The sequence below is a fragment of the Phasianus colchicus genome, chromosome 11 (assembly GCF_987193195.1).
Source record: "Phasianus colchicus chromosome 11, bPhaCol1.hap1.1, whole genome shotgun sequence".
Classification (NCBI taxonomy): Eukaryota; Metazoa; Chordata; class Aves; order Galliformes; family Phasianidae; genus Phasianus; species Phasianus colchicus.
The window spans coordinates 4,019,705-4,044,617 of record NC_143446.1 but is presented as its reverse complement, the minus strand read 5'-3'; the positions used below and the strand labels follow the sequence as shown (position 1 = coordinate 4,044,617).

General features: G+C 63.1%; 6 protein-coding genes across 10 annotated transcripts; 4 read left to right on the top strand and 2 right to left on the bottom strand.

Moving 5' to 3' along the window:
• Window positions 1-466: 466 nt before the first annotated feature.
• GPR62 (G protein-coupled receptor 62) lies at window positions 467-2,783 on the top strand. Of its 2 annotated transcripts, none has more exons than XM_090148015.1 (2): window positions 467-606; window positions 862-2,783. In XM_090148015.1, exon 2 carries the CDS (start codon window positions 921-923, stop codon window positions 2,220-2,222), a length of 1,302 nt encoding a protein of 433 aa, XP_090004141.1. In that variant the 5' UTR covers window positions 467-606; window positions 862-920; the 3' UTR covers window positions 2,223-2,783. The 2 variants fall into 2 exon arrangements, with proteins under 2 accessions (XP_090004141.1, XP_090004142.1); XM_090148016.1 differs by having other exon boundaries at window positions 475-606; window positions 865-2,782.
• Window positions 2,716-8,038, bottom strand: PCBP4 (poly(rC) binding protein 4). Of its 4 annotated transcripts, none has more exons than XM_090148017.1 (13): window positions 7,085-8,038; window positions 6,400-6,506; window positions 6,233-6,256; window positions 6,121-6,153; window positions 5,857-5,973; window positions 5,653-5,772; window positions 5,439-5,567; window positions 5,265-5,339; window positions 5,132-5,176; window positions 4,323-4,398; window positions 3,947-3,999; window positions 3,703-3,872; window positions 2,716-3,566 (listed from the first exon to the last, which is right to left on the bottom strand). In XM_090148017.1, exons 2-13 carry the CDS (start codon window positions 6,481-6,483, stop codon window positions 3,251-3,253), a joined length of 1,242 nt encoding a protein of 413 aa, XP_090004143.1. In that variant the 5' UTR covers window positions 6,484-6,506; window positions 7,085-8,038; the 3' UTR covers window positions 2,716-3,250. The 4 variants fall into 4 exon arrangements, with proteins under 4 accessions (XP_090004143.1, XP_031467541.1, XP_090004144.1 ...); XM_031611681.2 differs by having other exon boundaries at window positions 6,400-6,486; XM_090148018.1 differs by having other exon boundaries at window positions 2,716-3,538; window positions 6,400-6,486.
• Window positions 8,039-8,178: 140 nt separating this feature from the next.
• On the bottom strand, window positions 8,179-9,172 carry LOC116241068 (putative protein-lysine deacylase ABHD14B). The gene is made up of 3 exons (XM_031611685.2): window positions 8,876-9,172; window positions 8,563-8,804; window positions 8,179-8,432 (listed from the first exon to the last, which is right to left on the bottom strand). Exons 1-3 carry the CDS (start codon window positions 9,078-9,080, stop codon window positions 8,250-8,252), a joined length of 630 nt encoding a protein of 209 aa, XP_031467545.1. The 5' UTR covers window positions 9,081-9,172; the 3' UTR covers window positions 8,179-8,249.
• Window positions 9,173-9,842: 670 nt separating this feature from the next.
• Window positions 9,843-11,485, top strand: ABHD14A (abhydrolase domain containing 14A). Its single transcript, XM_031611684.2, has 4 exons — window positions 9,843-10,097; window positions 10,177-10,292; window positions 10,411-10,646; window positions 10,770-11,485. The coding sequence occupies exons 1-4, from the start codon at window positions 9,901-9,903 to the stop codon at window positions 10,950-10,952; spliced, it is 732 nt and encodes a 243-aa protein (XP_031467544.2). The 5' UTR covers window positions 9,843-9,900; the 3' UTR covers window positions 10,953-11,485.
• Window positions 11,486-11,498: 13 nt separating this feature from the next.
• Window positions 11,499-15,610, top strand: ACY1 (aminoacylase 1). The gene is made up of 15 exons (XM_031611679.2): window positions 11,499-11,574; window positions 11,975-12,090; window positions 12,322-12,386; window positions 12,801-12,905; window positions 12,975-13,069; window positions 13,164-13,240; window positions 13,462-13,551; window positions 13,700-13,756; window positions 13,844-13,917; window positions 14,091-14,140; window positions 14,347-14,491; window positions 14,572-14,640; window positions 14,720-14,799; window positions 15,042-15,102; window positions 15,173-15,610. Exons 1-15 carry the CDS (start codon window positions 11,507-11,509, stop codon window positions 15,335-15,337), a joined length of 1,317 nt encoding a protein of 438 aa, XP_031467539.2. The 5' UTR covers window positions 11,499-11,506; the 3' UTR covers window positions 15,338-15,610.
• Window positions 15,611-16,421: 811 nt separating this feature from the next.
• Window positions 16,422-24,036, top strand: SEMA3G (semaphorin 3G). The gene is made up of 16 exons (XM_031611695.2): window positions 16,422-16,555; window positions 18,518-18,678; window positions 18,883-18,945; window positions 20,174-20,293; window positions 20,556-20,652; window positions 20,754-20,870; window positions 20,974-21,116; window positions 21,331-21,445; window positions 21,535-21,604; window positions 21,715-21,859; window positions 22,035-22,266; window positions 22,338-22,429; window positions 22,555-22,596; window positions 22,710-22,923; window positions 23,115-23,254; window positions 23,341-24,036. The coding sequence occupies exons 1-16, from the start codon at window positions 16,468-16,470 to the stop codon at window positions 23,785-23,787; spliced, it is 2,286 nt and encodes a 761-aa protein (XP_031467555.2). The 5' UTR covers window positions 16,422-16,467; the 3' UTR covers window positions 23,788-24,036.
• The last annotated feature ends 877 nt before the right edge of the window (window positions 24,037-24,913 follow it).

The window sequence follows — 24,913 nt, the reverse complement described above, 5'->3', positions numbered from 1 at the left end:
CCTGTTGTGGGTGGCTCTGGGTGGGCTGCAGCCCACTGTGGCCACTGTTGCTCTCGTTACCATAGCCAGACTCATGCCACCACTGCAGCATCAGGGCTATGAAGGGATGAGCATGGATGAGCCTGTCCCCGTGTCCCCCGTGCCTGCCCTCCCTTGGTACCATGCCAAGCCCTACTCTGTCCCCTGCGTCCCTCCAGGCACAAGTTAGTGTCTGTGCAATGACACTTGGCTGTGCCACCCTGATGCTCAAGTGGGGACTGCCTTGAGGACACCCTCCACTCCCCATTCTTGCAGCACCAGCCCCCTACACTTTGTAGTATGTTTCAGTGTGGGAAGGGCCTTTTGGCTGCAGACCCCCAGTCTTCCCTGCCCTGTCGCCCGCCGGCTGCTAGGACCCAGCAGCTGTCCCCAGCGTTGTCAGTGGGCGGGCAGAGCCCGGGGGTGACAGCCGGTGCCATCGGCGACAGGCAAACAGGATGACTAATGGGTGACAGCCAGGGAGGGGTGGATGTGGCCGCCGGGAACCCCACTCCTGCAGCATGAGCAGTGCTGGTAACAAGGACCGGTCCCAGAGAAGGAAGCATTGCCTGTACCCAAGGAGCCAAGGTATGTGGGTGCCACCCCACTGCTTAGTGACCCCTGGCAGTGAGGAGAGGGACCCAGAGCAGGGGCTGCAGCGATGGTGTGGGTGGGGTTGGCTTTGTCCCTCTGCGGGACAGGGGATGGGGTGTCAGGCTGCCTGGGGTGCCAGCAGGTCCCCCTGTGTCATCCCTGCCCCGCCATCTCTCTGCGATTTTTTGGAGACTACCTCTGCATTTCTCTGTGGCTCTGGTTTTGCTCCTTCACCTTCTCCTTCCCCAGCAGGCAAGGGGCCATGAGAAGACAGCGGCCATGCCCACGGTGGGCTCTCCCTCCATGGGATGCAGGAAGTCTGTCTGTGTGATATCGGCAGCAGAGCTGCTGGCTTAGTCCCTGTGGGTATGGCTAGCCGGATGGGGCCAAATGCCACAGCCAGCCTGGAGTACCCCACCATTCCAGAGCAATCCACAGCACAGGAGGTGCTGGGCCTCCTCTGCATGGTCCTGCTCACTATCACTGCTCTAGTGGCCAATGTGGTGGTGATGGTGGTCATCCTGAAGACCCCCCTCGTCCGCAAGTTCATCTTCGTCTGCCACCTCTGCGTGGTTGACCTCCTCTCTGCCATCTTCCTTATGCCTCTGGGGATCATCTCCAGCTCCTCCTGCTTCGACAGGGTCATCTACAGCATCGCTGAGTGCCAGGCCTTGATATTCCTTAACGTCTGTTTCATCAGCGCCTCCATCCTCACCGTCTCCGTCATCAGCGTTGAGCGGTACTACTACATTGTCCACCCCCTGCGCTACGAGGTCAAGATGACCATCAGGCTGGCTGTGGCCGGGGTCATCCTCATTTGGATCAAGTCTGTCCTCATCACCATCCTGGCACTGGTGGGCTGGCCTCAAGACAACGGGGCCACCAGCGCCAGCCGCTGTACGGTCTACTGGAGCCCTGGGGCCCACAAGAAGGCTTTTGTCATCATCTTTAGCATCGCCTGCTTCATCCTGCCCACCATTATCATCTTCGCCGTCTACTGCAGTGTCTACCGGGTGGCCCGGCTGGCAGCCCTACAGCACACACCTGCCCCAGCAGCTGCCCCACGGCCCCGCTGCGACTCCATTGCCAGCCAACTGACCATCGTCACCATGCGGAACCTGCCGCTGCCCCGGCTGGCACCCGAACGCTTTTTGGGAGGGAACAAGGCCATCCTCACCTTGTTCCTCATCGTGGGACAGTTCCTGTGCTGCTGGCTGCCCTTCTTTGCCTTCCACCTGCACTCCTCCGTGGGTGCCGCTGCGGAGGGCGGTGGGCACAGCGAGATGGTGGTCACCTGGATTGCCTACTCCTCCTTCGCCATCAACCCTTTCTTCTATGGGCTGCTGAACCGACAGATCCGCCAGGAGCTGGCCCGGCTCTGGCGCAGTCTCCTCCACCGTCCGCTGGGCCAGGAGCTGTGCTTGGCCATTTCTGAGGCCTCTGTCCAGGAAAACGTCCTGCAGTTCCTCCAGAGGGCTACCTGCACGCTGGAAACCCACGCTGGGTGCATCAGCCCCAGGAACAGGCTGGAGCAGGGCAAGGGCGGCTGCCCCATCCCAGGCCAGGTTCCCGAAGAGAGTGTCCAAGAGCAGAGCTCTGTGCCACTATAGCTCTGGGACCCATCCTCTTTGCACCTGGTCCATGTTTTGCCTGCTGTCCCAGTCTGCATGCTGGAGGAAGGGCTCTTGGCTGCATTTCGGGTGCTGTCATTTCCATTCTGCATGCTGGGAACATCCCTGGCTCCTGCAGCACATGGGACATGGGAAGCTGAGGGGCTACAGTTTGGGGGACCATCCCCCTGTGGGACTCCTGCCAGGGTCACCCTGCACCATCCCCAGCCCAGATAACACCACTAACACCATAACACCAGTGCCCATGGTGCCCCGTATCTCCCCTCCTGAAAGTCAGGATGCTGCTGCAGGGGATGCTGTGCCCCCAGTCTCCAAAAATAGGAAACCCCACTCCAGCAATAGGGGCTGGGGAAAGGTGCCCGGGGCAGGGAGGGGGCTCAGGGAAGATCACTGGCCACAGGGCCACTCCTCTGCTGTCACCTCATGCACCCCCCTGAGCTGGGGGAGTCTCCACTTGGGGTTGGAAAATGTATCTTTTTCACATAAATTTGATCTTTTTATTAAACCATTGATAAGTTACAAAGGAGGAAAAATATAGACTTATATATACAGCATTTCCAAGCCAGCAGGCTCTTGGGAGTGTTGCTGGGAGGGGAGGTGACTGCCCAGGGGAAAGTCCCCCTGACACAGCCAGGGGATGGGGGAACACCACAGAGGCCAGGCAGCCCCTCAGCAGCTCTGGGGTTCAGCCCAGAGGGTTGGGGATGGCAGAAGGACAGCAGTGTGGGCAAGGGTAGGGACAAGAGACACCAGGGAGTGGGAGGATGCCCCCCCCTCCAGCAGGGACAGCCCTCCTACCCATACCATAGCAAGTTTGGGGGGGAGAGGGGACACAGTGCTGCCAGGATGGGCATTGAAGCAACTCTTTGCTCCAGAAGCCATCACCTCTGGGCCCCCCTCCCCTGGGCATGGGATGCTGGGGGGACGACTGGGGGAGGGATGAAGGACAAGGGGTGTCCTCGGTACCAGGTGGTACCAGGACCTCCCTTGTTCACCCACAGAGGGGCTCAGTAGGGGGAGAACTTCTGCCGGTCAGCTTTCTTGGTGCCGTTGGCCGCCGAGATCTTGGTCGTGTAGGTGGCAGTGCCACCATTGGCACCTGCCGCGGAGGATGGGGACAACGCCAGGAAGGAGAGTGGCTTCAGGCCGATGAAGTTGGAGAGAGACAGGGCGTAGGGGGTGCCCAGCAGAGCCGGGGGGGTGGCAGGGACAGCAGGCAGCGCTGCGCTGGAGCCCGGAGCGAGCGGCTGCGAGAAGCCCACACCGAGATCCACGGAGCCAGGGCCGAGTGGCACCTGGGAGGTAGATTTGGCCGTCTCTAAGCTGGGGGGGGTCAAGTGGCATGGTGAGGGGCACGGTGACAAAGGGGCCACCTGCCCGCTGTAGGGCACATGGACCTTCGCCCCGTGCCTTCTGTTACCGGTGCCAGCATCCAGCCCCAGCTCTTTGGGGCGCTTACCAGGTGGTGATGAGGTACTGAGCCAGCGTGATGCTGACGGGGGACCCTGTGATGGTGATGTGCCGCTCACTGGAGCCCTCGGTCTGGTTCCCAATCTTGATGTGGGCGCCTGACATCTGCCGGATCTCACTGATCTTGCTGCCGTGCCGGCCGATGATGCAGCCGATCAGCTGGGGGGGAGCACCAAGGTGAGCGGGGAGGATAAATATGGGGAAATGGGGACTTGGTGAGGACCCACACTTACATCATTGGGCACCAGGAACTCCTGAGAGCTGCTTTGGGAGTTTGAGTCCAGCCCTGGAGGGAGAAATGGTGGAGTTAGGGGGGTCTCCAGCAGCCCCTCCAAACACGGGAGGATGTTGCTGTGAAGACAAACCCAAAGGACCAATAAGAAAAGGCCACAGGGAAGATGGGATGTGGGCATTGGAACTCCTGTTATTGGGGTGGAGAGTCTGGGACATCAGGAGACCAAAGACAGGGACTTTCTGGTGTGTGATGGCATGCCAAAGAGATGGGGCTGGAGACAGGAGGAGAGGACATGGCCTCCCATGCTCTTGCAAGGGCCCAGCAAGGAGCAAGAAGGGCACAACTCACTGTCTCCAGCCCCATGGGGAGCTCACCTGGAACCATGGAGGGTGGGTGGCCCAGTGGTGGGAAGGGGACGGTGTGCCCCGACATTTGCTGCAGTTTTGTGACCTGTCCAGGGAGAGAGAGGAGATGAGACAATAGGAAGGCAGGTTTGATGGCATGGTTTCAAGACCCTGGCTGGACTCTGGCATCCACACAGTGCACATCCCACCCCACCTCAACCCATTCCACTCCAACCCATCTCATCACACCCTATCCCATTCCACCCCACCCTATCTCATTATACTGAGTCCCATCCCATTCCACTCCATCCCATCTCACCCCCTCCCACTGTACCCCATCCTATCCCATCCCATCCCATCCCATCCCATCCCATCCCATCCCATCCCATTCCACCTCATTTTAACCCTTTCCATCCTACCCCACTCCATTCCATTCCATAGTACCCCATCCCACCCCATTTCATTCTATCCCATCCTACCCTCTTCCCATCATACCCCATCACATCCCATCTCACCCCCTCCCATCATATCCCATCTCATTCCATTCTGTCCCACCTCCTTCCATCGTACCCCATCTTATCCCATTCTACCTCATCCCACCCCACCCCACTCCACCACACTCCATTCCACCCCACCCCATGTCATCCCATGTCAACCCATCCCCCACCCCACCCCATCTGACACCTTCCCATCATACCACCCCATCCCACACCTTCCCATCATACCACATCCCATCCCACTCCACCCCACCCCAGCTACAGGCTGCCAGACTCTGTACCCATGGAGACACCCCCAGGACTGGCCCCATGAACCAAGGAGCAGGGCTGGGAGAAACTCACTTCTGCCGGAGAGACCCCGCTGTATTGCCCCTGCATGGAGAAACCCTGAGGGGGACAATGGGTATCAGCTGGGAACCACGCAGGGACCTGTGCCCATGCAGTCAGGGTGTCCCCCTGCCCCAGTGCCCCTTACCTGGTTGGCAGAGAGCAGAATGGTGCCCAGGGAGAGCCCAGGGTGGTAGGGGATGGTGGCCCCCTTAGGAGGTGACTGAACAGGGAGGAAAGGAGGTGGAGGGGATGAGCAATGGGGTCAAGGTTCCTCCAGCCCACACCACACCCCACAGCACCGTGAGATGGCTGACGGTACCTCCAGGATGACGGCACAGATCTGCCTCACACACTGGATGATGGTGTCCGGCACCCCTGAGACAGTGACGGCACGCTCCGTGGAGTTGGGCAGCAGGTCGCCAGCCACCTGCACCTGAGCCCCTGAGCTCTGGGGAGAAAAAAGGGGGACTGTGGGACTTGGGTGGGACCGGCGGGGGGACACTGTGCTCCTGCATCGCGCCGGGGGATCTCACCTCCCGGATCTCCCTGATCTTGGTGCCCGCCTTGCCGATGAGTGAGCCGCACTGGCTGGCCGGGATGACAAGACGCAGCGTCACTGGTGTCCTCCCTGCTGCCGTCCCGTCCCCCAGGTCCTGCGGAAGGACACACACACACACAATGTCTGGCTTCCCCTGGGAGAGTTGGGCTCCCAGAGCCCCGTTATATGGCAGGCCCACCTCCTCCAGCTTGAAGGCTATCATGGAGACGGCACGGAAGACGGCATCGGTGGAGCCGGTGATGGTGGTGATGCGCTCGGGGCAGGAGCCCTCCGAGATGGTGATGCGCGCGCTGCTCTGGGGACGGTGGTGCATCCCATCAGGGGCACAGAGCTCAGCACTGCTTCAGCTCTGTGTCACCCCCTCCCTGCAGTCCCCTATCCCACCCAGAGCCATGAGCCACCTGCAGGCACCAGGACCCGTAACCACCCCATGCGCCCTTACCTGCTCCCGTATCCTCTTTACTGTCTCTCCTTTCTGTGGGAAGAGGAACAGGGCTGGCTGTCAGGGCCAGGAGCCCCCCGGGGTGGCACAGCCCAAATCCCCCGGCTCTTACCTTACCGATGATGCTGCCGATCTCCTGTGGGAGCAGAGGGCAGCTCTGTTAGCAGGCGATCTCAGTATCACCAACCACGTGTCCCCAGGGGTGAGGACAGCCCAGACTTAGGGTGAGGGGCACAAAATCCTCCCCGGAACCACTCCCCCATCCCCAGGGCAGGTTACCTTGCCGTGCATCAGCATGCGGAGGGTCAGGGTGATGCTGAGCTGCGGCTCTCTGGGGCCGCTCGCTCTGTCCGGCGATGCCATGGCCTGGGGGACATGGGGGATTCCTGCGGGGTACGGCCAGGTGTCCCGACCCCTGGGCTGGGGGTGGCCGGACCCCCGGCTGGGGGCTGCCTAGGGGAAGGGGGGAGGCACCCAGCAGCACCTCACGCCCGAAGGCGGCCGGGGAGGGGACAGCAGGGGACAATCGCCGCGTGTCCGGGAGCGGGTGGGCGGGATGCCGGCGGCGATGCCAAGCGGCTTTGGAACAAAGCACCCGCGGTGGGGATGGGGCCCGATCAGCGGACGCTGTCGGGGGGAGGGGGCACGGCTATTCTGGGTGCTGGCAAGGCTCGCCGCCGAGGTGGCCATCAGGGGAGCGGGGTGGGGCGGCGGCAGCGCCAGCGGCCCCCGAGCCCCCACGGGTGACCCGACGGGGACAAAAGCGGGGGCACGAGAGCCGGTGGCGAGGGGGGTGCGGAGTGGGGGGAGGGGGAAGCACGGTGTCGTCTGCCGCCGGGGGGGCGTGGGGACAAGGGCCGGGTGCCGGGTGGCAGCGGGACGTGGTGAGGGGACAGCGCGGCCACCCCCCATCGCCCAAAAGGAAAGTTTCTCCGCTCCCCCCGCCCCGCTCGCAGCCCGGTACCTCTCCGCACCGCCGCCGCTCAGTGCCGCATGCCGCCGGGGCCGCCCCGTGCCACCCGGGCCGCGAACAATGAGCCGCTTGACGGGCTCGGGGCAGGCTGGCAGCCCCGGCCCCCACCCCGGCCCGCTGGGGCCCCCCTCGCTCTTCCCCTCTCCCACAGCCCTCCCTCCGGGATCCTATTACAGCGGATAAGAGACACTAAAAGGAACAATGCACCCTGGGTAAGGCCATCTGCCACCGCTGGGGACATTCCTGTCCCCCCCCCACACTTGGCTCACACATCGCCCCTCTTTGTAATTGCTTTTTTTTTTGTTGTTGTTCCTGGAAGCCGATCAGCTGGCAGGGCTCAAGGGCTCAAGGGCACCGGGCGGGCAATGCCGGGACGGCGGCACCCAGGGGTGCTGTTGGGGGTGGGCACCCTTAGGGCTGCGGTGCCGGAGCAGCAGATGGATGCTGCAAAGTGCTGAGCACCCCCGTGCCAGCAGGCCCCTACCCCCCTCCCTGCCCCCCATCACACACCGACACGTTGCCAGTGTCACCCCCCCGCAGCCCGCGTGCCTCCCCCGCTAAATCCTCATAGGCCCTGGCGTAAGCAGATAAAGCCCAGGCAGGCTTGGAGGGGGAGCACGGGGGGGGGGGGGTGGCACCCCGCTGCCGGCTCCATCTGCATCCCCAGGGCCGGCTCAACAGCACCAAGTGGGGAAAGGCAGGTGGCGGGCACGGAGCGGCACTCTGTCTGTCCAGCCAGGCGTCTGTCTGGCCTCCCCTGCCTTTCCCCCCCATCTGTTGGTGACCATAAATCCACCGGGTGCTTGGGACATGCTGGCTGCCACCGCAGGCAGGGGACGGCTGGGGACAACAGTCACCTTTTAAGCCCCTGTGGATTAACCTAGGAGTGGGTGTGCAGCCGGAGGGGCGGGAAGAGGAAGAAGAGGATGAGGATGAGGCCGGGAGGAGGGCTGCCGTCAACCAATGTGTGTGAGACAGTGAGGAGGGAACAAAGCAGGAGATAAGATGATGGGGATGAGGCCAGGAGGAGGGTGCCCGTCCCCTGCTGCACGTGCCACGGTGAGGAGGGAACAAAGCAGCAGGGCGGCAGCACATCTCAGGGTTTTATTTGGTCCCGACGAAGCAGTGGAGCCAAGGAGGGCCATCCACATCCCACTCACTCCAACTGCTGCAGGAAGGCCAGCAGCCCACGGTGCCACTCCTCGGGCTTGTCCAGGTAGCAGGCGTGCCCGGCACCCTGCAGCACCAGCACCTGGTGGCGGGCCAAGTGTCGCAAATTGCTGAGGCTGACCTGGCCCAGCTCGACATCCTGGTCCCCATAGACGATCAGGGTGGGTGTCTGCGGAGAGGAACACAGGCTGCGGCCACGCATTGCACCTCCAGCAGGAGCACCTCTCCTTCCCATTCCCCGTCTCCCAGAGGAGAATGGGGGTCAGGAAGGCAAGACGCTCCACGCCCAACCCCATTACCTGGACGCTGGCGTACCGCTCCGCCTCAAACTTCTCCGTGCAGATGGGCGCCACGGGCACGTAGGCCTTCAGCAGGTGCCCGTGCTGGAAGAGGAAGGGCAGCGAGTACATGCCGCTGAGCGACGGGCTGACCAGCACGGCCGGGGCCAGGCCCAGCGCCTCCACCACCGCCTTCAGGAAGGCTCCCGGTGCCGGCTGCCCCACCGGAGCGGGGGCCGCGGCGTCCTTGGAGCGGCCCAGCCCTGGGAGCGAGGGGCTGTGCGTCACACGGCTGCCACCGCGCCGTCGCCACGTGCCCTCGGCCGTGCCTTACCCGGCAGGTCGATGGCCACGGCCCGGTGGCCGGCGTCAGCCAGCACGGCCAGCGTGCGCAGCTGCAGCCAGGTGTCCGAGGAGAAGCGGATGCCGTGCAGCAGCAGCACGTTCAGCCGCGGGGCCTGCTGCGGGCGGGCCTCCCGGTAGAAGAGGCTCTGCCCCTCCACCGTCACGGTGCCCTCGGTGAGCTGCGCGCCGGCCATGGCTCGGTACCGCTCCCAGCCCGGCCCAGGCCTCGGGGCGCCGCCCGGGTCCGAAGGCCGCGGGGGCGGAGGGAGCGGCGGCGCCGCCTGGCGGGCATGGCCGAGAGCGGGCGGGTGGAACCGAGGCTTGCCGAGCCCTGCCCGAGCTGAGCCGAGTTCTGCCGAGCCTAGCCCGAGCCGAACCGAGTTCTGCCGAGTCGTGCCGAGCTCAGCCCGAGCCGTGCCGAGCCGTGCCCGAGCCGAACCGAGCCGAGCCGAGCCGAGCCGAGCCGAACCCTGCCCGAGCCGTGCTGAGCCCTGCCCGAGCCGAACCTGCCCGAGCCATGCCGAGCTCTTCCGAGCACTTTCCGAGTTCTGCCGAGCCCTGCCAAGCCCTGCCGAGGTTCACCCGAGTCCAGCCGAGCCGAGCGCATCCCAGTAGTACCGGACCCCTGCCGGATGCTACCTGAGCCCCCCGAGCCCCCACCCGGGCCCCCACCCGGGCCCTGTCCGAGCCCTGTGAGCTTTTGTAGTGTGCAGGGGGACGAGGGGCTCGGCTTGAGCGTCCCCTCAACACCGTGGCGTTGATTTCGGGGACGGGGATGCTTTCTGCCGGAGTGGATCGTGAGGATCGTGTGACGAACGCCTGTTTTCATGGCGATTAAACGCAACCCGAGCCGAGCGCTGCCGAGCGCAGCCGAACACTGCCGAGCGCTGCCGAGCTCAGCCGAGCCCGCCCGAGCCACGCCGAGCCGAGCGCGGCCGAACGGGGTCGGGCCCCGGATTCGCGCGGGCGCTCCGCGGGGCGGCAGCCCGACCCTCGCGCGGCCCGCCGGCCGCCATGCCCCGCGGCCGCCCGGCGCTGCTGGCCCTGGGCGCCGTGCTCGTCTGCGTCCTGCTTCTGCTGCTGCCCGCCGCCCGCCGCCATGCCCCGGCCCGACGCCCGGCCAACGCCACGGTGCGAGCGGGAGTGGCGCCGGGCGACCCCGCCGTCGCCTACAGGGAGGCCGCCGTGCCGCGGCTCCCGGCGTCCAGCAGGTGGGTCCGCCGCGGCTCCCCGCGTCCCGCCGGGCTGCCGCTGTCCCGCAGCGTGCCGAGCCCTCGTGTTCCCCCGCAGGCCCGACGTGCTGCTGCTGCACGGCCAGGCTTTCACCTCCGGCACGTGGCAGGCCCTGGGCACGCTGGCGCTGCTCGCCGCCGAAGGACACCGCGCCGTCGCCATCGATCTGCCCGGTAGGACCGAGAGTGCTGCGGGCGGTGCGGGCTGCCGGCCCTCCAGGCTGGCACCCAAAGGGCTCACGGTGCCCTCCTGCTGCGCCCCAGCCCCGCATCCTCTGTTTCCCCCCCCCAGGCTATGGGGATTCGCCCCCCGCGGGGTCGGTGCTCACGCAGCGGGGTCGGGCGGCCCTCCTGCAGCGTGTCGTGCAGCAGCTGCACCTGCAGAGACCGGTCCTCGTCAGCCCGTCCATGAGCGGCCGCTTTGCTCTGCCCTTCCTCCTGGCACACGGCGAGCAGCTGGCCGGCTTCGTGCCCATCGCACCTGTGGGCACACGGGAATACAGCGCCATGCAGTACCGACAGGTCCAGGTGGGGCCGGCGGGGTGCCAGGAGCTGTGCTCCCAGCTCTCCTGCAGCTTTACAGAGGTGCTGATTGGGCTGGGATTGACATCCCACCTCCCCGATATCCTTTCTCTCCTTTTTTTTTTTCAGACGCCCACTCTGATCCTGTACGGTGACCGTGACACTGGCCTGGGTCAGCAGGCCCTGCAGAGCCTCCGGCATCTCCCCAAGCACCGCGTGGTTGTGCTGCCCGGCGCTGGCCACGCCTGCTACATGGACAAGCCAGAGCACTTCCACCGGGCCCTGCTGGGCTTCCTGGGCCAGCTGCAATGATCTGGGTGCTGCTGCACTGAGCAGAGGGCAGCGGGGCCGTGGCTTTGTCCCTGTGCCTCGCTGGGTGGTGGGGAGGCAGTGTGAGGCTGGGGGTGATTCACCAGCACTGCCCTCCTGCAGCATCACCTCTCCCTCCTGTGGTTGGGACCGGAGGTTCCATGCTCAGAACCGTGGAATATCCCAAGTTGGAAGAGGTGCACAGGGATCACCAGTCCAAGTGCTGGCTCCGCACAGAACCACACAAACACTGAGAGTGATGTACAAACGCTCTCTGAGCTCCAGCAGTTTGGGGTTGTGCCCACTGCCTTGAGGGGACGGGGCTGTTCTGTGCCCACCCACCGCCCCCTGGTCTCTTCTCTGAATTTCAGGATGATGTTCTGTCAGGGCAACCCCTGGTGCCAGAGCTCTGGGCACGGTGCTGCGATGCTGGCGGGGCGGGGTGGGAGGGGGCCGCGAGCTGGAAGGAAGGAGCTGCGAGCCGCCTGTCCCGAGGCCAATAAACACGTCGTGCTCCGGTCTCTGCCGTGTCCCCAAGCGCCTCGGGGCGGAGCGGGATGGAGCGGGGCGGAGCGGGGCCGGGGGGGCGGAGCGGGAACGGGCCGGCAGCGACGGCGGCGCGGAGGTAGGGCCGGGGGCAGCGGGGGTTCGGGGCCGGGAACGGGCGGCGTCGGGCGGGGGGCAGCCCCGAACCTACCGTCCCCTGCCCGCATCCCGATTATGGGGTCGCGCACCCTCGGTCCCCCGGTTCCCCGCACCCCAACCGTGGGACCGTGCGCTCCCCTGCGCTCCTCGTGCCCTCCGCCCCACAAACCCGCGGTGTTTCCCTCCTTCCTGCACCCCACTGAGCTCCGCGTGTGCGCGCACCCCCCGCCACCCTCCTGCAGCCCCCGCCGCACCCCACGGCACCTCCACCCCCACCTCAGCCCCGTTCCTTCCCAAGGGCCGAACTTTGCCCCGTCCTGCTTCGGAGGAGAGGGGGGCGGAGGGGGGGTTTAACTGTCTCTTCCCCCGCGGCTCTGCAGTCCGGGAATGGCACCCGGCAAGCAAGGGAAGAGTGCGGGGGCCTCGGAGAACCCTTCGGTGACACTTTTCCGGGAGTACCTGAGGATCGACACCGTGCACCCCAAGCCTGACTACGGTGAGGAGAGCAGGAATGCGGCGGGGGGGCACCCTGGGCTCGAGGCTGGCAGCACGGCTCCTTCCCCTGCGCCGCTCTTTGGATCGTTCTTTGGACCCACGTGCCTGATGCTCGAGGCCAGGGCTGTTGCAGTCGCGGTGCAAGGAACACTGCAGTGCCCACCGTGCTTTGAGCAAGGCCACCCTTGCTTTGTATGAATTCATCCCCTCATCCATCTTTTCTCACCCCCAGATGCAGCCATTCAGTTTTTGGAGCGTGTGGGCACCGACTTGGGCTTGACGTGCCAGAAAGTGGAGGTGAGCAGGGCAGCCCCAGGGCTGGTCCCATCCCATCACAGCACGGCTGGGGGTCAGGTCCTCTCCCCACCACCCCACGGGTGGCAGGAGGTGCCTGCTGCTGCCCTAATGCTCTGCTGACCCAGGTGCTGCCGTAAGCTCCCCCCACACAGCCTGCACTGTGCCTGTCCCTCTGACCTTTGTGGCTGGCTGTGCTATGATTAGCCAGGGACCAGGCAGGGTGACGCTGGCTGCAGATGTCCCCTGTGTCTGGCCAGGAAGGGACAGTGGCTGGCACAGGGGACACCCAAGGCTTAGGGTCTCCGTTTTACTTCCTCTGAATTGCTTGTGGCTGCCCAGTGGGGGGGCAATGAGCCTGTCCCAACCCCTGCGTCCCCCTGTCCCACCCCAGTGACATGCAGCCTTTGCTCACAGGTGTGCCAGGGCCGTGTGGTGCTGGTCCTCACCTGGCCGGGTACAAATCCCCGCCTGCGCTCCATCCTGCTCAACTCCCACACTGATGTTGTGCCAGTTTTCGAGGTACGGGGTTGGAGGGGCTGGTTACAGGGGTAGCCTCATGACATGGGGTCATGGCTGATGTTCCCACAGGAGCACTGGACCTACCCACCCTTCGAGGCTGTTAAGGATTCCCAGGGCAACATCTATGCCCGGGGTGCCCAGGACATGAAGTGTGTCTCCATCCAGTGAGTGGGGGCTTGGTGCACAGGGTGGCTCAGGGGTGTCAGCCCCGCTCCCTGTACCTAGTACTTTCAAAGCATCTCCTCACATCACCTGTAGGTACCTTGAGGCCATCCGAAGGCTGAAGGCAGAAGGGAAGAGCTTTGCCCGCACCATCCACCTGAGTTTTGTGCCTGGTGAGTGCCCTCTTGAGGAACAGGGTGGGCTGGGTGACGCAGTGTGGCTCCCTGCATCCTGGGCACGGGACACCCCTGCTAACCTGTCCAGGCTTTGGGTTCCACTAGCTCTAGAATGAAGGGCTGTGTGGTTCTGGGGATGGCCAATGGCACCAGGCTGGCATGGAAGCACGGTGGTGGGGTGGAGGATCCCTTCACCCATGCCAATTTTCTCCCCACAGACGAGGAGGTGGGCGGACACAAGGGCATGGTGATGTTCTTGCAGCGCCCGGAGTTCAAAGCACTCAATGTGGGCTTTGCCCTAGATGAGGGTGAGTGATGGCATAGCTGTGCTGGGACCCAGCAGGACCTCATGGCATCGTGCACATTTGGCATTGCCCCCAAGGCAATGGGGTATCCATCCCAGCCCCTGACCCCGCAGCTGGGACACATCTGTCCCCCTTGCTGTGCCCACTACAGGCTTGGCCAGCCCATCCGACACCTACAGTGTCTTCTATGGAGAGAAGAGCCCTTGGTGTGAGTAATGGCATGCCCGCCATCCTGTCCCTTGTTCTGCTGGGTTCTGGGCTGCTGGGTGCACCCAGCTCAGCTCCTCTTCTTCAGGGATCAAGGTGAAGTGCACAGGCAGCCCTGGGCATGGGTCCCGCTTCATCACAAACACCGCGGCTGAGAAGTTGGTAAGGGAATGGAGACAGTGGTGTGCCCTGGTGGGGTCTGGGGGTGGGAGCCTTCTGTAGTGGGCACCGGGCTTGTGGCTGGGAGCTGCTGATGGGGGGCATGGGGAGGGGCTGCGTGGTACCCACTGTCCAGGTAGTTCTGGGATGTTTACATCATATGTTTGCCTCCCCAGCACAAAGTGATCACCTCCTTCCTGGCCTTCAGGGAGAGTGAGAAGCAGAGGTAGGACATGGCTGGAGGAGCTGCGTTGGCCTCACTGTGGTCCTTGGAGGGGCCTTGCCCTCTCTTGGCATCCAGGGGGTCCCAAGTGAGGCTCTGATCCGGCACCACATTCCCATGCTTCTGTTTACCTGCATGGGAGTGGGGGCAGGGAGCACTTCCCCTCCTCCTCTAGGGACAGAGGGTGACTGTCCCCTGCATCCCCCAAGGCTTAAGTCCAACACAAGCCTGACCTTGGGGGATGTCACCTCGCTCAACCTGACCATGCTGGAGGGGGGAGTTTCCTTCAATGTGGTGCCCTCTGAGATGGCCGTCGGCTTTGACGTCCGCATCCCACCCACCGTGGACCTGAAGGTGGGCATGGTGCTGGCCCCATTCTGTGGGAATGGGCTGGGGGTGCCTCTGCTCACACCCTCTTGTGCTGCCTGCTGCAGGCTTTCGAGGAGCAGGTGGCTGCGTGGTGCCAGGCGGCTGGGGACGGTGTCACATATGAGTTTCACCAGGTGAGGGGCTGTGGGGGGAGCTCAGCGTGATGTGCTGCCCCTCCCCTGCAATGTGCCCACCGCTGCCTCCATCGCTCAGAAATGCATGGACCAGCAAATCACCTCCACCGAGGAGTCTGACCCGTGGTGGAAAGCCTTCAGCGGGGTCTGCAGGGACATGTGAGTAGTGCTATGGGATGGTGGCACCTAGGGTGCACCCCCTGGTCCTCGTGTACCCTGGGGACATGGCAGTGTAGGAGAGGTGCCCTGTGCCGTGCCACCACCTCACCGTACTCCGTTGTGTCAGAAAGAATAAGATTGAGCATCCTGTAGGGTACATGGCTTAGGGCCCTTGGCTGGGTCAGGGAGGCAGGCACCCTGGCTGTCCCTGTGCCACGCTGATGCCATGGCTTGCCCTACAGGAAGCTGCCTCTCAAGCTGGAGATCTTCCCAGCTGCCACTGACAGCCGCTACATCCGGGCGGTGAGTCCTGTCCCAGCCCACCTGTGGCCCCACTGCCCACCCCGGGCTCACTGTGCTCCCCCATCCCCAGGCAGGGTACCCAGCCCTCGGCTTCTCACCCATGAACCGCACCCCAGTGCTGCTCCACGACCACAATGAGTTCCTCAACGAGGATGTCTTCCTGCGGGGCATTGACATCTACGCCCGCCTCCTACCTGCCCTGGCCTCTGTGCCCCCACTGCCTGCTGAGAGCTGAGCCTTTGGGAGGGGACAGGGGGCATCGTGCCACGTCTCTACGTGCCCCTCTGCTGAGGCTGTGCTGTGAGCTGGCCTGATGGTGACACGTGTGTCCTGGCTGTGCCACCCTGCGGACCGTGTGCCAGTGGAGCCCATGTGCCCTGTGCCCCTGCAGCCATCCCTGATCACTTCCAGGGGTGCTGGGGCCATGCCTCCCAGCTGGTGCCCCTGTATCCTGACCGTGCACATTCACTCAATAAACCTTCCTGGTAAGCAAGGCCAGGAGCAGGTCTGTCTGCCTGCTCATGGGCAGTGCCGTGGGTAGCCACAGCCCCGAGGGTGTTCTGATTTCCTTGGGGACAGAGGAGGGGCTGCACCAGCAGAATGCTGCCCGGGTGGGATCCTTCTCAGACTGTGGCACTGGGGGTCGATCCCTCTCCCTCCTATGGGATCTTCCCAGGATGGCTCTGCCAGACCCCAAAGCCGGCAGCGATGTGCAAGCCCCGGCAGGAGCCCGCACTCATCTGCCAGAGGTGCCCGAAGGCTTGGCCCCGCTCCCTGCTCCCACCCCCAGCCGTGCTGTGCCCAGCACCCGAGGGTGCCGCATCCGGTCCAGACGCTGTGCCCACCCCTGGGGAGCTGTGCACGGGGCTGGCCGAGCTCCACCGCGGCACTTCGGTGCAGGTTGGGACCGGCAGAGCTCTGCATGCGGCACGGGGTTCCCACGCACCGCCGGTGCCGGTGCCGGAGCTCGGGAGGCACGGCGCACCGCCCGCTCCGCGTTGCCGGCTGATTTGTCCCCATGGCCACCGCGACACAGCAACCCGTGGTCCTGCTCCCCGTGTCCCCACCCACCGCGTCCCCGGCTTGTGTAGGGCCTGTGGGCTCTGGGAGAGCACCGTGCTCCAGCGGAACACCACCCCCGGGGGACCCTCCCTACACCCCATCCTCTTGACTGGGGGAAAACCCTGGAGTTGCTCCCGATAACTCTTTGTGGACCGGAGACTGGGGACCCCCTGCGCACCCCTCCCGTGGGACGCAGCCCCTGGGGCTCCTGGGGCGGGGGCCGGGCTGGGGCCGGGGCGGGCCGGGGCGGAGCGCGGCCCCATAAAAGCATCGGCCCCGGGGAGCGGCGGCCCCGGGAGGAGGATGCGGGCGGCAGCAGCGCTGGGCTGGCTGTGGGGCGCGCTGCTGGCCGCGGGGAGCAGCCCGCCCCGGCTCCGCCTGCCCTACCGCGGTGAGCCGGGCCGGGGGGAAAAGAGTCGGGATTTTGGCTGGGGGGGGGGTGATGGGGCGGGGATCGCATCTCGGTGCGGCTCCGGGGATGGGGAGTCCTGGGTGGGCTATGGGGGCTGTGGAACGGAGGGGAGGAGTGGGGCTGGTGGGGAGCAGCCCTCGTTTCCAGCGCCGGGTGGGGAAATCGAGGCGCGGTGCTGGGAGCGCAGCGAGGGCATCACACGGCTGTGCCCATCCGCGGGGGCTGCCACGATTAACGCTGCACTCGGGTTTAATTTAATCTCCTCCCGCGCTCCTGGGTCCCCCAGTAGAATGCAGGCACAGATTTCAGCCCAACCTGACAGCCGAGTGGGGCTCCAGAGCGTCCGAACCCACCCCATATTGCATAAAAGCGACGAACAGCTCTAAAAAATAAAACAATCCCAAAGGCACAAGGCAATTGTTGGGATGGGGAAACTGAGGCACAGCGGGGCTGCTCTGCTCGGGGGTGACAGGTGCCCGTGGTGGGATCCTATAGCTTCAGGCTATGTGTGGGAACTTTTGGGGTCCCTGGCGGAGCCGGGTGTGGGGTTTGGGTGTTGCTTTGCTGCCTGATGGGCTCTGACATCACGTTGGTCCCATGAGGGCTCGTGGTGGCGGGCGGGTGCCCAGCACCCCAGGGCATAGGGAACCTTTTGAAGCGTTGGTTGTTGGTTTTTTTTTTTTCTTCTTAAGCTGATTACTCTGTTCCTCTTCCAAATTGGAAACAGAAGCTGAAATTTCCCACGAAATGAACGAACACTTCAATTAAAACCATTAGGAGCCTCTGAACCGCCTCAAAAATGAAAACCGGGCAAAGCCAAAGCCTGCTCTCACTTAGCGTGCGCTTGGCTGTGCTCTCCGGAGCTGCTTTTGGGGCAGCAAGAGGGGCAGAGGGAACATCACCTCCTGTGGTGGCAGTGCTGGGGTGGCCGTGTCCCCAGCTCACCCTGCTGCCCCAGCCCACTCTTTGCCATCCGCTCTGGCTCCCAGCAGTGGGACCATCCCCGCTGTGCATCCCAGGGCGTGGTGCCCCCAGCTCCTGCTGTCCCCTCGGTGGTCTCCCTCCCTATGGGGACCCCCAGGCGGGTGACTGTCCCTGGGGAGGGGGCATGCGGCGCCAGTGTAATATGAGGCGTGGGAGGAATTGACCGGGGCTGGGGAGAAGGGAAATCCACGCTTGAAACAATATAAGCAGCCTGTTGGCTTTGCCAATGTTATTCTGAGCTGGGAAAATATTATTGCTGGGCAGGAACAGAAGGAGACGACGGTGTGTTCTTGGGTTTGGCCCAGGGGAGTGGGGGAGGCATCGGGGGGCTGGGAGGGTGCCTGGGGTGGGGTTCCCCAGGGATTGGGGCAGAGGGTCTCAGGGCTGCATGTGGCTCCACTGCCCCCCCCCCCCCCCCCCCACGCCCTTCCTGGGGACAGACCCTGGGCCGTGCTGGGTACACCCTGGCTGGGAATGGGGACACAGCAGCTGGCAGCCCTCTGGGTGCGTCTGGAGATGGCTGTGCCCATCAATGGTCCTTTGTCCTCCTCCTCTTCCACTCAGGGGCCAAGCCTGGGGTCAGTGCTGCAGTTTTGAGGCTCAATGAAGCTGAACCCCTCCCCTTCCTGCCCTCTGTCCCCTGGTCTGGGGGTGCCATGGAGCTGAGGCATTCAATACCCAGTGCTCCACCTTGCCGAGCCCCCACTGCCCTCCTCGTCACTCCAAAGTCACTTCCTCATCACCTCAGCATCCCTTGATGCCCATACTGTGGCCACTCCTCCCCATTGTGCCCCATGCCCTGGGACATCTCAGTGCTATGTCACATCAATCCTCTCCATTCTTCCATGCCACGATGCCCCTTGGCCACATCATGCCCCATGCCCCTGCTCCTGCAGCATCCCATGGGGTTTTGGGGCCAGCATGGCTCCCACTGACTCTGCTCTCCCTGCCTCACAGAGCTCCTGGGTACCAACCGCTCCGTCCTTTTCTTTGGCCACCGGGGCTTCCTGGGATTCCGCTCCCTCTACCTGGATGAGTACCGTGACAGGCTCTTCATTGGGGGCAAGGATGTGCTCTACTCCCTACGTCTGGACAGGACCAGCACTGACACCAAGGAGGTGAGCTGGGTCCTGCAGGCATCGTGACCGCCCTGTGCCAGGTGAAGCCACCGCACAGCGAGGATTCCAAAAGGCATCCTAAAGCAATTAGCTGCTGGGGGGTGGTGGTTCCCGAGCTTGTCTCAGCAGCCCAGGGATGGGGGTCACAAGGGGTCCATGCCCACTGTCCCCTCCACCTGCTCCCAAAGTACCTTTTTGTTCCAGATCTACTGGCCACCACTGCCCGGACAGACGGAGGAGTGTTTTCGGAAGGGGAAGGACCCAGCAGTGAGTCTCTGCAGCTGGCTATAGCTAGGATGTGGGACCATGGGACTGCTGCAGGCATGGGGGAAACTGAGGCAGGGAGCTGGTGATGGAGCACCAGGCTCTGCAAATCCCATCTATGGGACCAGGGCAGCTCGAATGTGGAGGCACCAAGCGTGCAGGAGCAGATGGGGTGGGAATCCTGAGATAAGAGAGCCAAAATCCATGGGCTGGGAGCCTCCCTGCAGCCCTGCATGGCAGAGCATCCATGGAGCTGCGCATGGTCTCAGCAGGGTGGTGATGGAGGGGTGTGAGCTGCTGTGCTGTGGGGTGAACTGCCACCCCCACTACCCCCCTGTGTGGGAAACGTGCTGCTCGATCTGGCTTAGTGACCCCATTCCCCTCTTTGCAATTACTTCACATCCTCCCTGCCCTGACCTGAAACTGGAGGACGGCGGGGGGGGTGGCCATAGCCACCAGGTTCCCCCACCCCACACAAACCCCTCCCGGCAGTGCCTGTCCTGCTCAGTGTGTTTATTTTCCAAGCTCTGACAGATCCAAGCTGGGACAGCCTTGGTTTTCCCTCTTTTTTCTTTCTTTTTTTTTTTTTTCCTTACATGTATTTTTTTAACTCATTTTGGAGGCTTTTTCCAAAGGGAAAATAAACAGCAGGGAGGCTGGGGGCTGATCAACAGCAGGCTCCCAGTAGACAAGGGGCCTCACGATGATGGAGTAGGGTGGGCAGCACTGGGAGAGGCTGAGTACAAGGAGACTGTGCCTGAGAAGAGTGGGGATGGAGCAAGCCTCCCCTGCACGTTAGTCAGCCCCATAACCTGTCCCATAACATGGGCAGGTTTTGGAGAGGATGGAGTGTGCACTGAGCTCGAGGGCACAAGGAATATGATTGTGGTGTAAGGGATGATTTCTCCATTGCTGGGGAAGAGGATGATGTCCCCAGGGTAGTCATCCCTACTGGTCCTCAGGCTAGCAGGGCCTGGAGATAGCCAAGGAGCTGTCACAGGCGCTCTGCATCTGGAGGCAAGGGCTGCCATGAGTCTCCATCTCCCACATTTCCTCCCTTTGTTTCCTCCCCTTCACTCAGTGCAAGCAGGGACAAAATGGGGGTGGGAGCAGCCAAAAGCCCATTGCTTTTGCAATGCGCTGAGGTTCTTGGCTGGTGGAGCCCACCCGGTGCAGCCCCAGCCCTGCCATATGGTCCCCACCAGCCTCCCCCTTCCCTGCCTGTCCCCAGACCGACTGTGCCAACTACGTCCGCCTGCTGCAGCCCTACAATCGAACACACCTGCTGGCCTGTGGGACGGGTGCCTGCCACCCCGTCTGCACCTTCATCTACGTGGGGCACCGCGGCGAGGTAGGGACCTGCTCAAGGCACCATCCTACCCCCATCCTTCTCCTTCCTGTGATGTGAGGCTGCATGGGGACTCTGGACCCAATGTTTGCCTTGGCCAGGAGCCAGAGATCTGCCACCCCCCTGGCAAACCCAGCTCCTGCTGATGGGTTGCCCCAAAAAGCATAAGCTCCAGGTCCCATAGGAGAATGGGGAGCCTGCAAGCTAGGTGTGAACCCTGGGCAGGCCTCCAGCATGCCCCCATTATGGTCCCACCTTCCACCAGACCCAGCATGCCTTCAGCTTGGACCCCAATAGCATGGAGAGTGGTCGTGGCAGGTGCCCACATGAACCTGACCGTGCTTTTGCCAGCACCATCATCGGTGAGTTGTTGCCCTTGGCGTCCCCCGTGATGCTGGGCACTGGGACTGGGACAGGTCCCCAGGGCCCGGGGGGACTGTGGCACTCAGGGTGTCTCTGCCAGGTGGGGAGCTCTATGCTGGCCTCACTGCGGATTTCCTCGGCCGTGATCCCGGCATCTTCCGCAGCACCGGGACCCGCGCTGCGCTGCGCACTGAGGTGGACCAGCGCCTGCTCAATGGTATCATCCATCCTGTGCCCTCACATGGGTCTTCCTTACCCATTTCTTGCCAGTATGTGAGCTGCAGAGATAGCAGCTGCTTCCTTTCTTGGCTCTCTTTTAGACCCCAAATTCGTGGCTGCTTACATGATCCCAGACAACGATGACCGTGATGATGACAAAGCCTATTTCTTCTTCACGGAGAAGGTGGTGGAGGCAGACAGCAAGGAGCACACCATCGTCAGCCGGGTGGCACGGGTCTGCGTGGTGAGATGCTGGTGGCACCATGCTGGACATGGCAGGGCATAGATATGTTCCTCTTGTGCCTACTCAGTGCCTGGTTTTGGGGACCTAAAGCCTGGGGTGGTTTCCTGTATCAGTGGCAAATTTCTGAGTTTTGGAGATGGTGAAGGCTCCCAAGCCTCCAGGGGTGCAGAGTGCTCAGTCATGGCGGTGGCCCTGATGCCCCCTATCCCTACAGAATGATGCTGGAGGCCAGAGGGTGCTGGTCAACAAGTGGAGCACCTTCAACAAAGCCCGCCTGGTGTGCTCTGTCCCGGGTCCTGGTGGCATTGATACCCACTTCGATGAGCTGGGTAATGGAGGCAGGCTGACTGGGGACCCCAGTGCCTCTGTGGCTTTAGGGTCACCAGTCAACCCCAGGGCTCGGATTGCTCTTCCACAGAGGATGTCTTTTTGCTGAGGACCAAGGATGGGAAGAACCCAGAGATCTACGCGCTCTTCAGCACTGTCAGGTGGGTGGCTCAACCCCAGCCCAAAGGGACATCAGCCCCAGTCTGGGCTGCACAGACATTTCAGAGCTCCTGTGCCCTCCACCGATGCACCTGTCACTGTCCCCTTCCAGCCATGTCTTTCAGGGCTCTGCCATCTGTGTCTACCGCATGGCCGACATCCGCGAGGTCTTCAATGGGCCCTTTGCGCACCGGGACAGCCCCCTCCACCAGTGGGGAGCCTACGAGGGCCGCGTGCCCTACCCGCGTCCAGGCGTGGTGAGCAGTTCCCACATCCCCATGGGGGTGATGAGACCAATCCCAATGGGGTCACTATCCCCAGAGTGGCTAAGGTGGAGATGATCCCAAAGTGGAAGATGGGGAAGGACCCAAACTGGCTCTGACAAGGGGCTGGGTGTGCTGGCACCAAACACTGTCCTTCCTGTCCCTGCAGTGTCCCAGCAAGACCACCAACCAGCCCCAGCGGCCATACAGCAGCACCAAGGAGCTGCCTGATGAGGTGCTGCACTTTGCCCGTGCTCACCCCCTCATGTACAGGGCTGTGCGCCCGCGGCATCACCGCCCGCTGCTGGTGAAGACTGACCTGCAGCATGGCCTGCGCCAGCTCGTGGTGGACCGTGTGGACACTGAGGATGGGCAGCATGACGTCCTCTTCTTAGGGACGGGTATGCAGTGCAGGTGGCACGTGTGGATGTCTGGTATGGCGTGAGGTCATGTCTCCATTCCCCTCCTCCAGATGCAGGCTCGGTGCTGAAGGTGGTGGTGCTGCAGAAGCAGAGCTCAGCTGTGACGGAGGAAGTTGTCCTGGAGGAGCTGCAGGTTTTTAAGGTGGGGGATGCTCATGGGAATGGGCTAGAGGGATGGCACCACGCTGTTGAGCATTTGGAGGTGGAGGCCCAGGGCTGCCCATGGCAAGGCTAGGCAAAGCCTTTTATCTGCTGTTCGTCCTGCAGGTGCCGGTGCCCATCACTCAGATGGAGATCTCTGTCAAGCGCGTGAGTCTGGGGTTGGGGACAGGGTGGGTGACCAGGAGGGGCTACACAAGATGGGGTCAAGCATCACCACTGGGAGGTAGCTGCCATCATTGCCATGTTGTGCCGTCCTCCAGCAAAAGCTTTATGTGGGTGCCAGCCTGGGGGTGGCCCAGGTGCGGCTGCACCAGTGCAAGAGCTATGGCACTGCCTGTGCCGAGTGCTGCCTGGCCAGGGACCCGTACTGTGCCTGGGATGGCACTGCCTGCACCCGCTACCAGTCCTCGGGCAAGCGCCGCTACGTCCGCCACACCAGCTCTGTGCACCAGTGCCTGGACCAGAACCTGACTGGTGAGAGCCTGGGCTGTCCCAAGATGTCCAGAACCCCTATTACCCTGTCCCGTGGTGTCCCAAGGAAAGCTGTGGCCCTCGGGGAGGTCTGTCCCTGGTGGGCACTGAAGCCACGCCACCTGGGGAGGTGATGGGGCGTAGAGTGGCTTGGCTTTGCCTTCACCATGTACACACTTCTGTCTCTGCCCCAGTGGATGACTTGGAACACGTTGAAGAGAAGGTGCTGTATGGCATGGAGCACAACAGCACCTTTCTGGAATGTGTGCCTCGCTCCCTGCAGGCCAGTGTGCAGTGGTTTGTGCAGAGACCCCCAGATGAGCAGAGGGATGAGGTGAGACCCCAGCACCCACCCTGTCCTTCTCCTTCCCTTCTTCCTCCAAAGGGACAAGGGACTGACCTCACAGCCATGGCCAACAGGTAAAGACAGATGAGCGGGTCCTGCAGACAGAGCAAGGGCTGCTCTTCCGCCAGCTGCACCGCCGTGATGCCGGGATTTACTACTGCAAAACACTGGAGCATGGCTTTACCCAGACGGTGGCCAAGACAGCCCTGAAGGTTCTTGGGGGCGAGCAGCTTACCCATGCTACACCCCGGCAACGGGAGGACAGGCACCCACCCTGTCCTGAGCCCTGGTTGGCAGCACCTGCACCCAAAACCTGGTACAAGGACATCCTGCACCTCGCCAGCTCAGCCGACCGGCAGCGGGTGGAGGAGCAGTGCCTGCGCCTGTGGTGTGGCCACCGCAAGGGCAAGATGGCCAAGGGCAAGCACGCGCTGGCTGGCATGGATGTGGGCAAGAAGGGGCGTGTGACCAAGCCACAGGGTGAGAGGATCCGTGTGCCCCGGCAAGCTGCAGCCACTTAGGGCAGGGGACCTGTCCTCGGGCAGAGCTGCAGCTGCACGAGGTCCTTCTGTCCCCAGGGCTGGCTCCTGGGCAAGTCCTATCCCCCTCCAAATGGGTGGTGTCAGGGGGACACAATGGCACCAGGCCCCTCACTCTTGCTGGGGGCTGCCAGGCACAGGGTCATGGTTACCTGAGTGGCAGGGACGCTGGGGAGCTTGCTGGCTTTCTCCACAAATAAAGAGGCCGAGTGTGGCACCAGTCCCCTCTTTGCCTGTGGGGTTTGATCCAGGCTCTTTCTATGCCACCAGCATGGGACCCAGGAAACACAATACCTGCCCTCATAAGGAAAAGCTGAGAATCGTGCGAAAAAGTCTCCCAGGCTGAGACCCGGCATCATGCAGCGTAGGATGGGGCTCTCACGGCCCCAGCCCAGCCTTTGTGCTGGGAAGCAGAGTGGCCTTTGTATGAAAAGGGAAGAGAAGCACTAGGGCAGGCATGGGGCCAGCACTGCTGCTCCTGTTCCTGGAAAGGACTTGTGGGCTCATCCTCAGCCCCATTTCAACCCTATCTGAGGGAAAGCACAGACCGTTTTGGGGCTGGGCAGGGTCAGAGGGTGGCAATCAGCCTCAAACAGGTTAGACCCATCCCTGGGTAAACACGGGAGAGGCTTAGGGGAAGGTAACAAAGTCAGGGCAATAACGGTGCCAGGGCAGCAGTGGGCAGGGGGCTTTGGGGTGGGGGCTAAGCTGCAGTGCTCCCCAGTGTGCCGCGCTCCAAAGAACAGGGGCACAATGCAGGCGCTGCTGGCCCCATGCTGAGGGCCTGGCGAAGTTCTCAGCCTGGCTGATAACGATCTTCCTGCTCCCAGCGCAGTGTGGCCCCACACAATGGTGTGAACCGAGGCCCCACCGGGACCAGCATTGTTCGAAGGCAGAGGAAGGGGAAAGAAAACACTAATAATTGACCCCCAAAATAGCTTGCACAAAGCCAGGGCTGGGCCATGAGATCACTGCTCCTCCCTGCAGCACAACGGCCGCAGCGCGGTGCCTCTGATGGGAGCAAAGTCCTCGCAGCGCTGCATTGCCCCGCGTGTGTCTGAGCTACGGGGCAGAGGCTGTGGGGCCTGTGCTGCCACTGAGTTGGTGA

What these genes read in the sequence shown, in the direction of transcription:
- LOC116241068 (XM_031611685.2), bottom strand. Translation starts at nt 9,080, where the DNA reads ATGGCCGGCGCGCAGCTCACCGAGGGCACCGTGACGGTGGAGGGGCAG. An exon ending in CGTGGCCATCGACCTGCCGG is followed by an intron (nt 8,805 to 8,875) that starts GTAAGGCACGGC and finishes CCTCGCTCCCAG; the next exon opens with GGCTGGGCCGCTCCAAGGAC. An exon ending in AGCGGTACGCCAGCGTCCAG is followed by an intron (nt 8,433 to 8,562) that starts GTAATGGGGTTG and finishes TCCTCTCCGCAG; the next exon opens with ACACCCACCCTGATCGTCTA.
- ACY1 (XM_031611679.2), top strand. Translation starts at nt 11,507, where the DNA reads ATGGAGCGGGGCGGAGCGGGGCCGGGGGGGCGGAGCGGGAACGGGCCG. An exon ending in GCACCCCAAGCCTGACTACG is followed by an intron (nt 12,091 to 12,321) that starts GTGAGGAGAGCA and finishes TCTCACCCCCAG; the next exon opens with ATGCAGCCATTCAGTTTTTG. An exon ending in TGACGTGCCAGAAAGTGGAG is followed by an intron (nt 12,387 to 12,800) that starts GTGAGCAGGGCA and finishes CTTTGCTCACAG; the next exon opens with GTGTGCCAGGGCCGTGTGGT.
- PCBP4 (XM_090148017.1), bottom strand. Translation starts at nt 6,483, where the DNA reads ATGGCATCGCCGGACAGAGCGAGCGGCCCCAGAGAGCCGCAGCTCAGC. An exon ending in TTCTGCTCTCTGCCAACCAG is followed by an intron (nt 5,177 to 5,264) that starts GTAAGGGGCACT and finishes TGTCCCCCTCAG; the next exon opens with GGTTTCTCCATGCAGGGGCA. An exon ending in AGTTCCTGGTGCCCAATGAT is followed by an intron (nt 3,873 to 3,946) that starts GTAAGTGTGGGT and finishes GCTCCCCCCCAG; the next exon opens with CTGATCGGCTGCATCATCGG.
- GPR62 (XM_090148015.1), top strand. Translation starts at nt 921, where the DNA reads ATGCAGGAAGTCTGTCTGTGTGATATCGGCAGCAGAGCTGCTGGCTTA.
- ABHD14A (XM_031611684.2), top strand. Translation starts at nt 9,901, where the DNA reads ATGCCCCGCGGCCGCCCGGCGCTGCTGGCCCTGGGCGCCGTGCTCGTC. An exon ending in CGGCTCCCGGCGTCCAGCAG is followed by an intron (nt 10,098 to 10,176) that starts GTGGGTCCGCCG and finishes GTTCCCCCGCAG; the next exon opens with GCCCGACGTGCTGCTGCTGC. An exon ending in CGTCGCCATCGATCTGCCCG is followed by an intron (nt 10,293 to 10,410) that starts GTAGGACCGAGA and finishes TCCCCCCCCCAG; the next exon opens with GCTATGGGGATTCGCCCCCC.
- SEMA3G (XM_031611695.2), top strand. Translation starts at nt 16,468, where the DNA reads ATGCGGGCGGCAGCAGCGCTGGGCTGGCTGTGGGGCGCGCTGCTGGCC. An exon ending in GGAAGGGGAAGGACCCAGCA is followed by an intron (nt 18,946 to 20,173) that starts GTGAGTCTCTGC and finishes GCCTGTCCCCAG; the next exon opens with ACCGACTGTGCCAACTACGT. An exon ending in TACCCACTTCGATGAGCTGG is followed by an intron (nt 21,446 to 21,534) that starts GTAATGGAGGCA and finishes GCTCTTCCACAG; the next exon opens with AGGATGTCTTTTTGCTGAGG.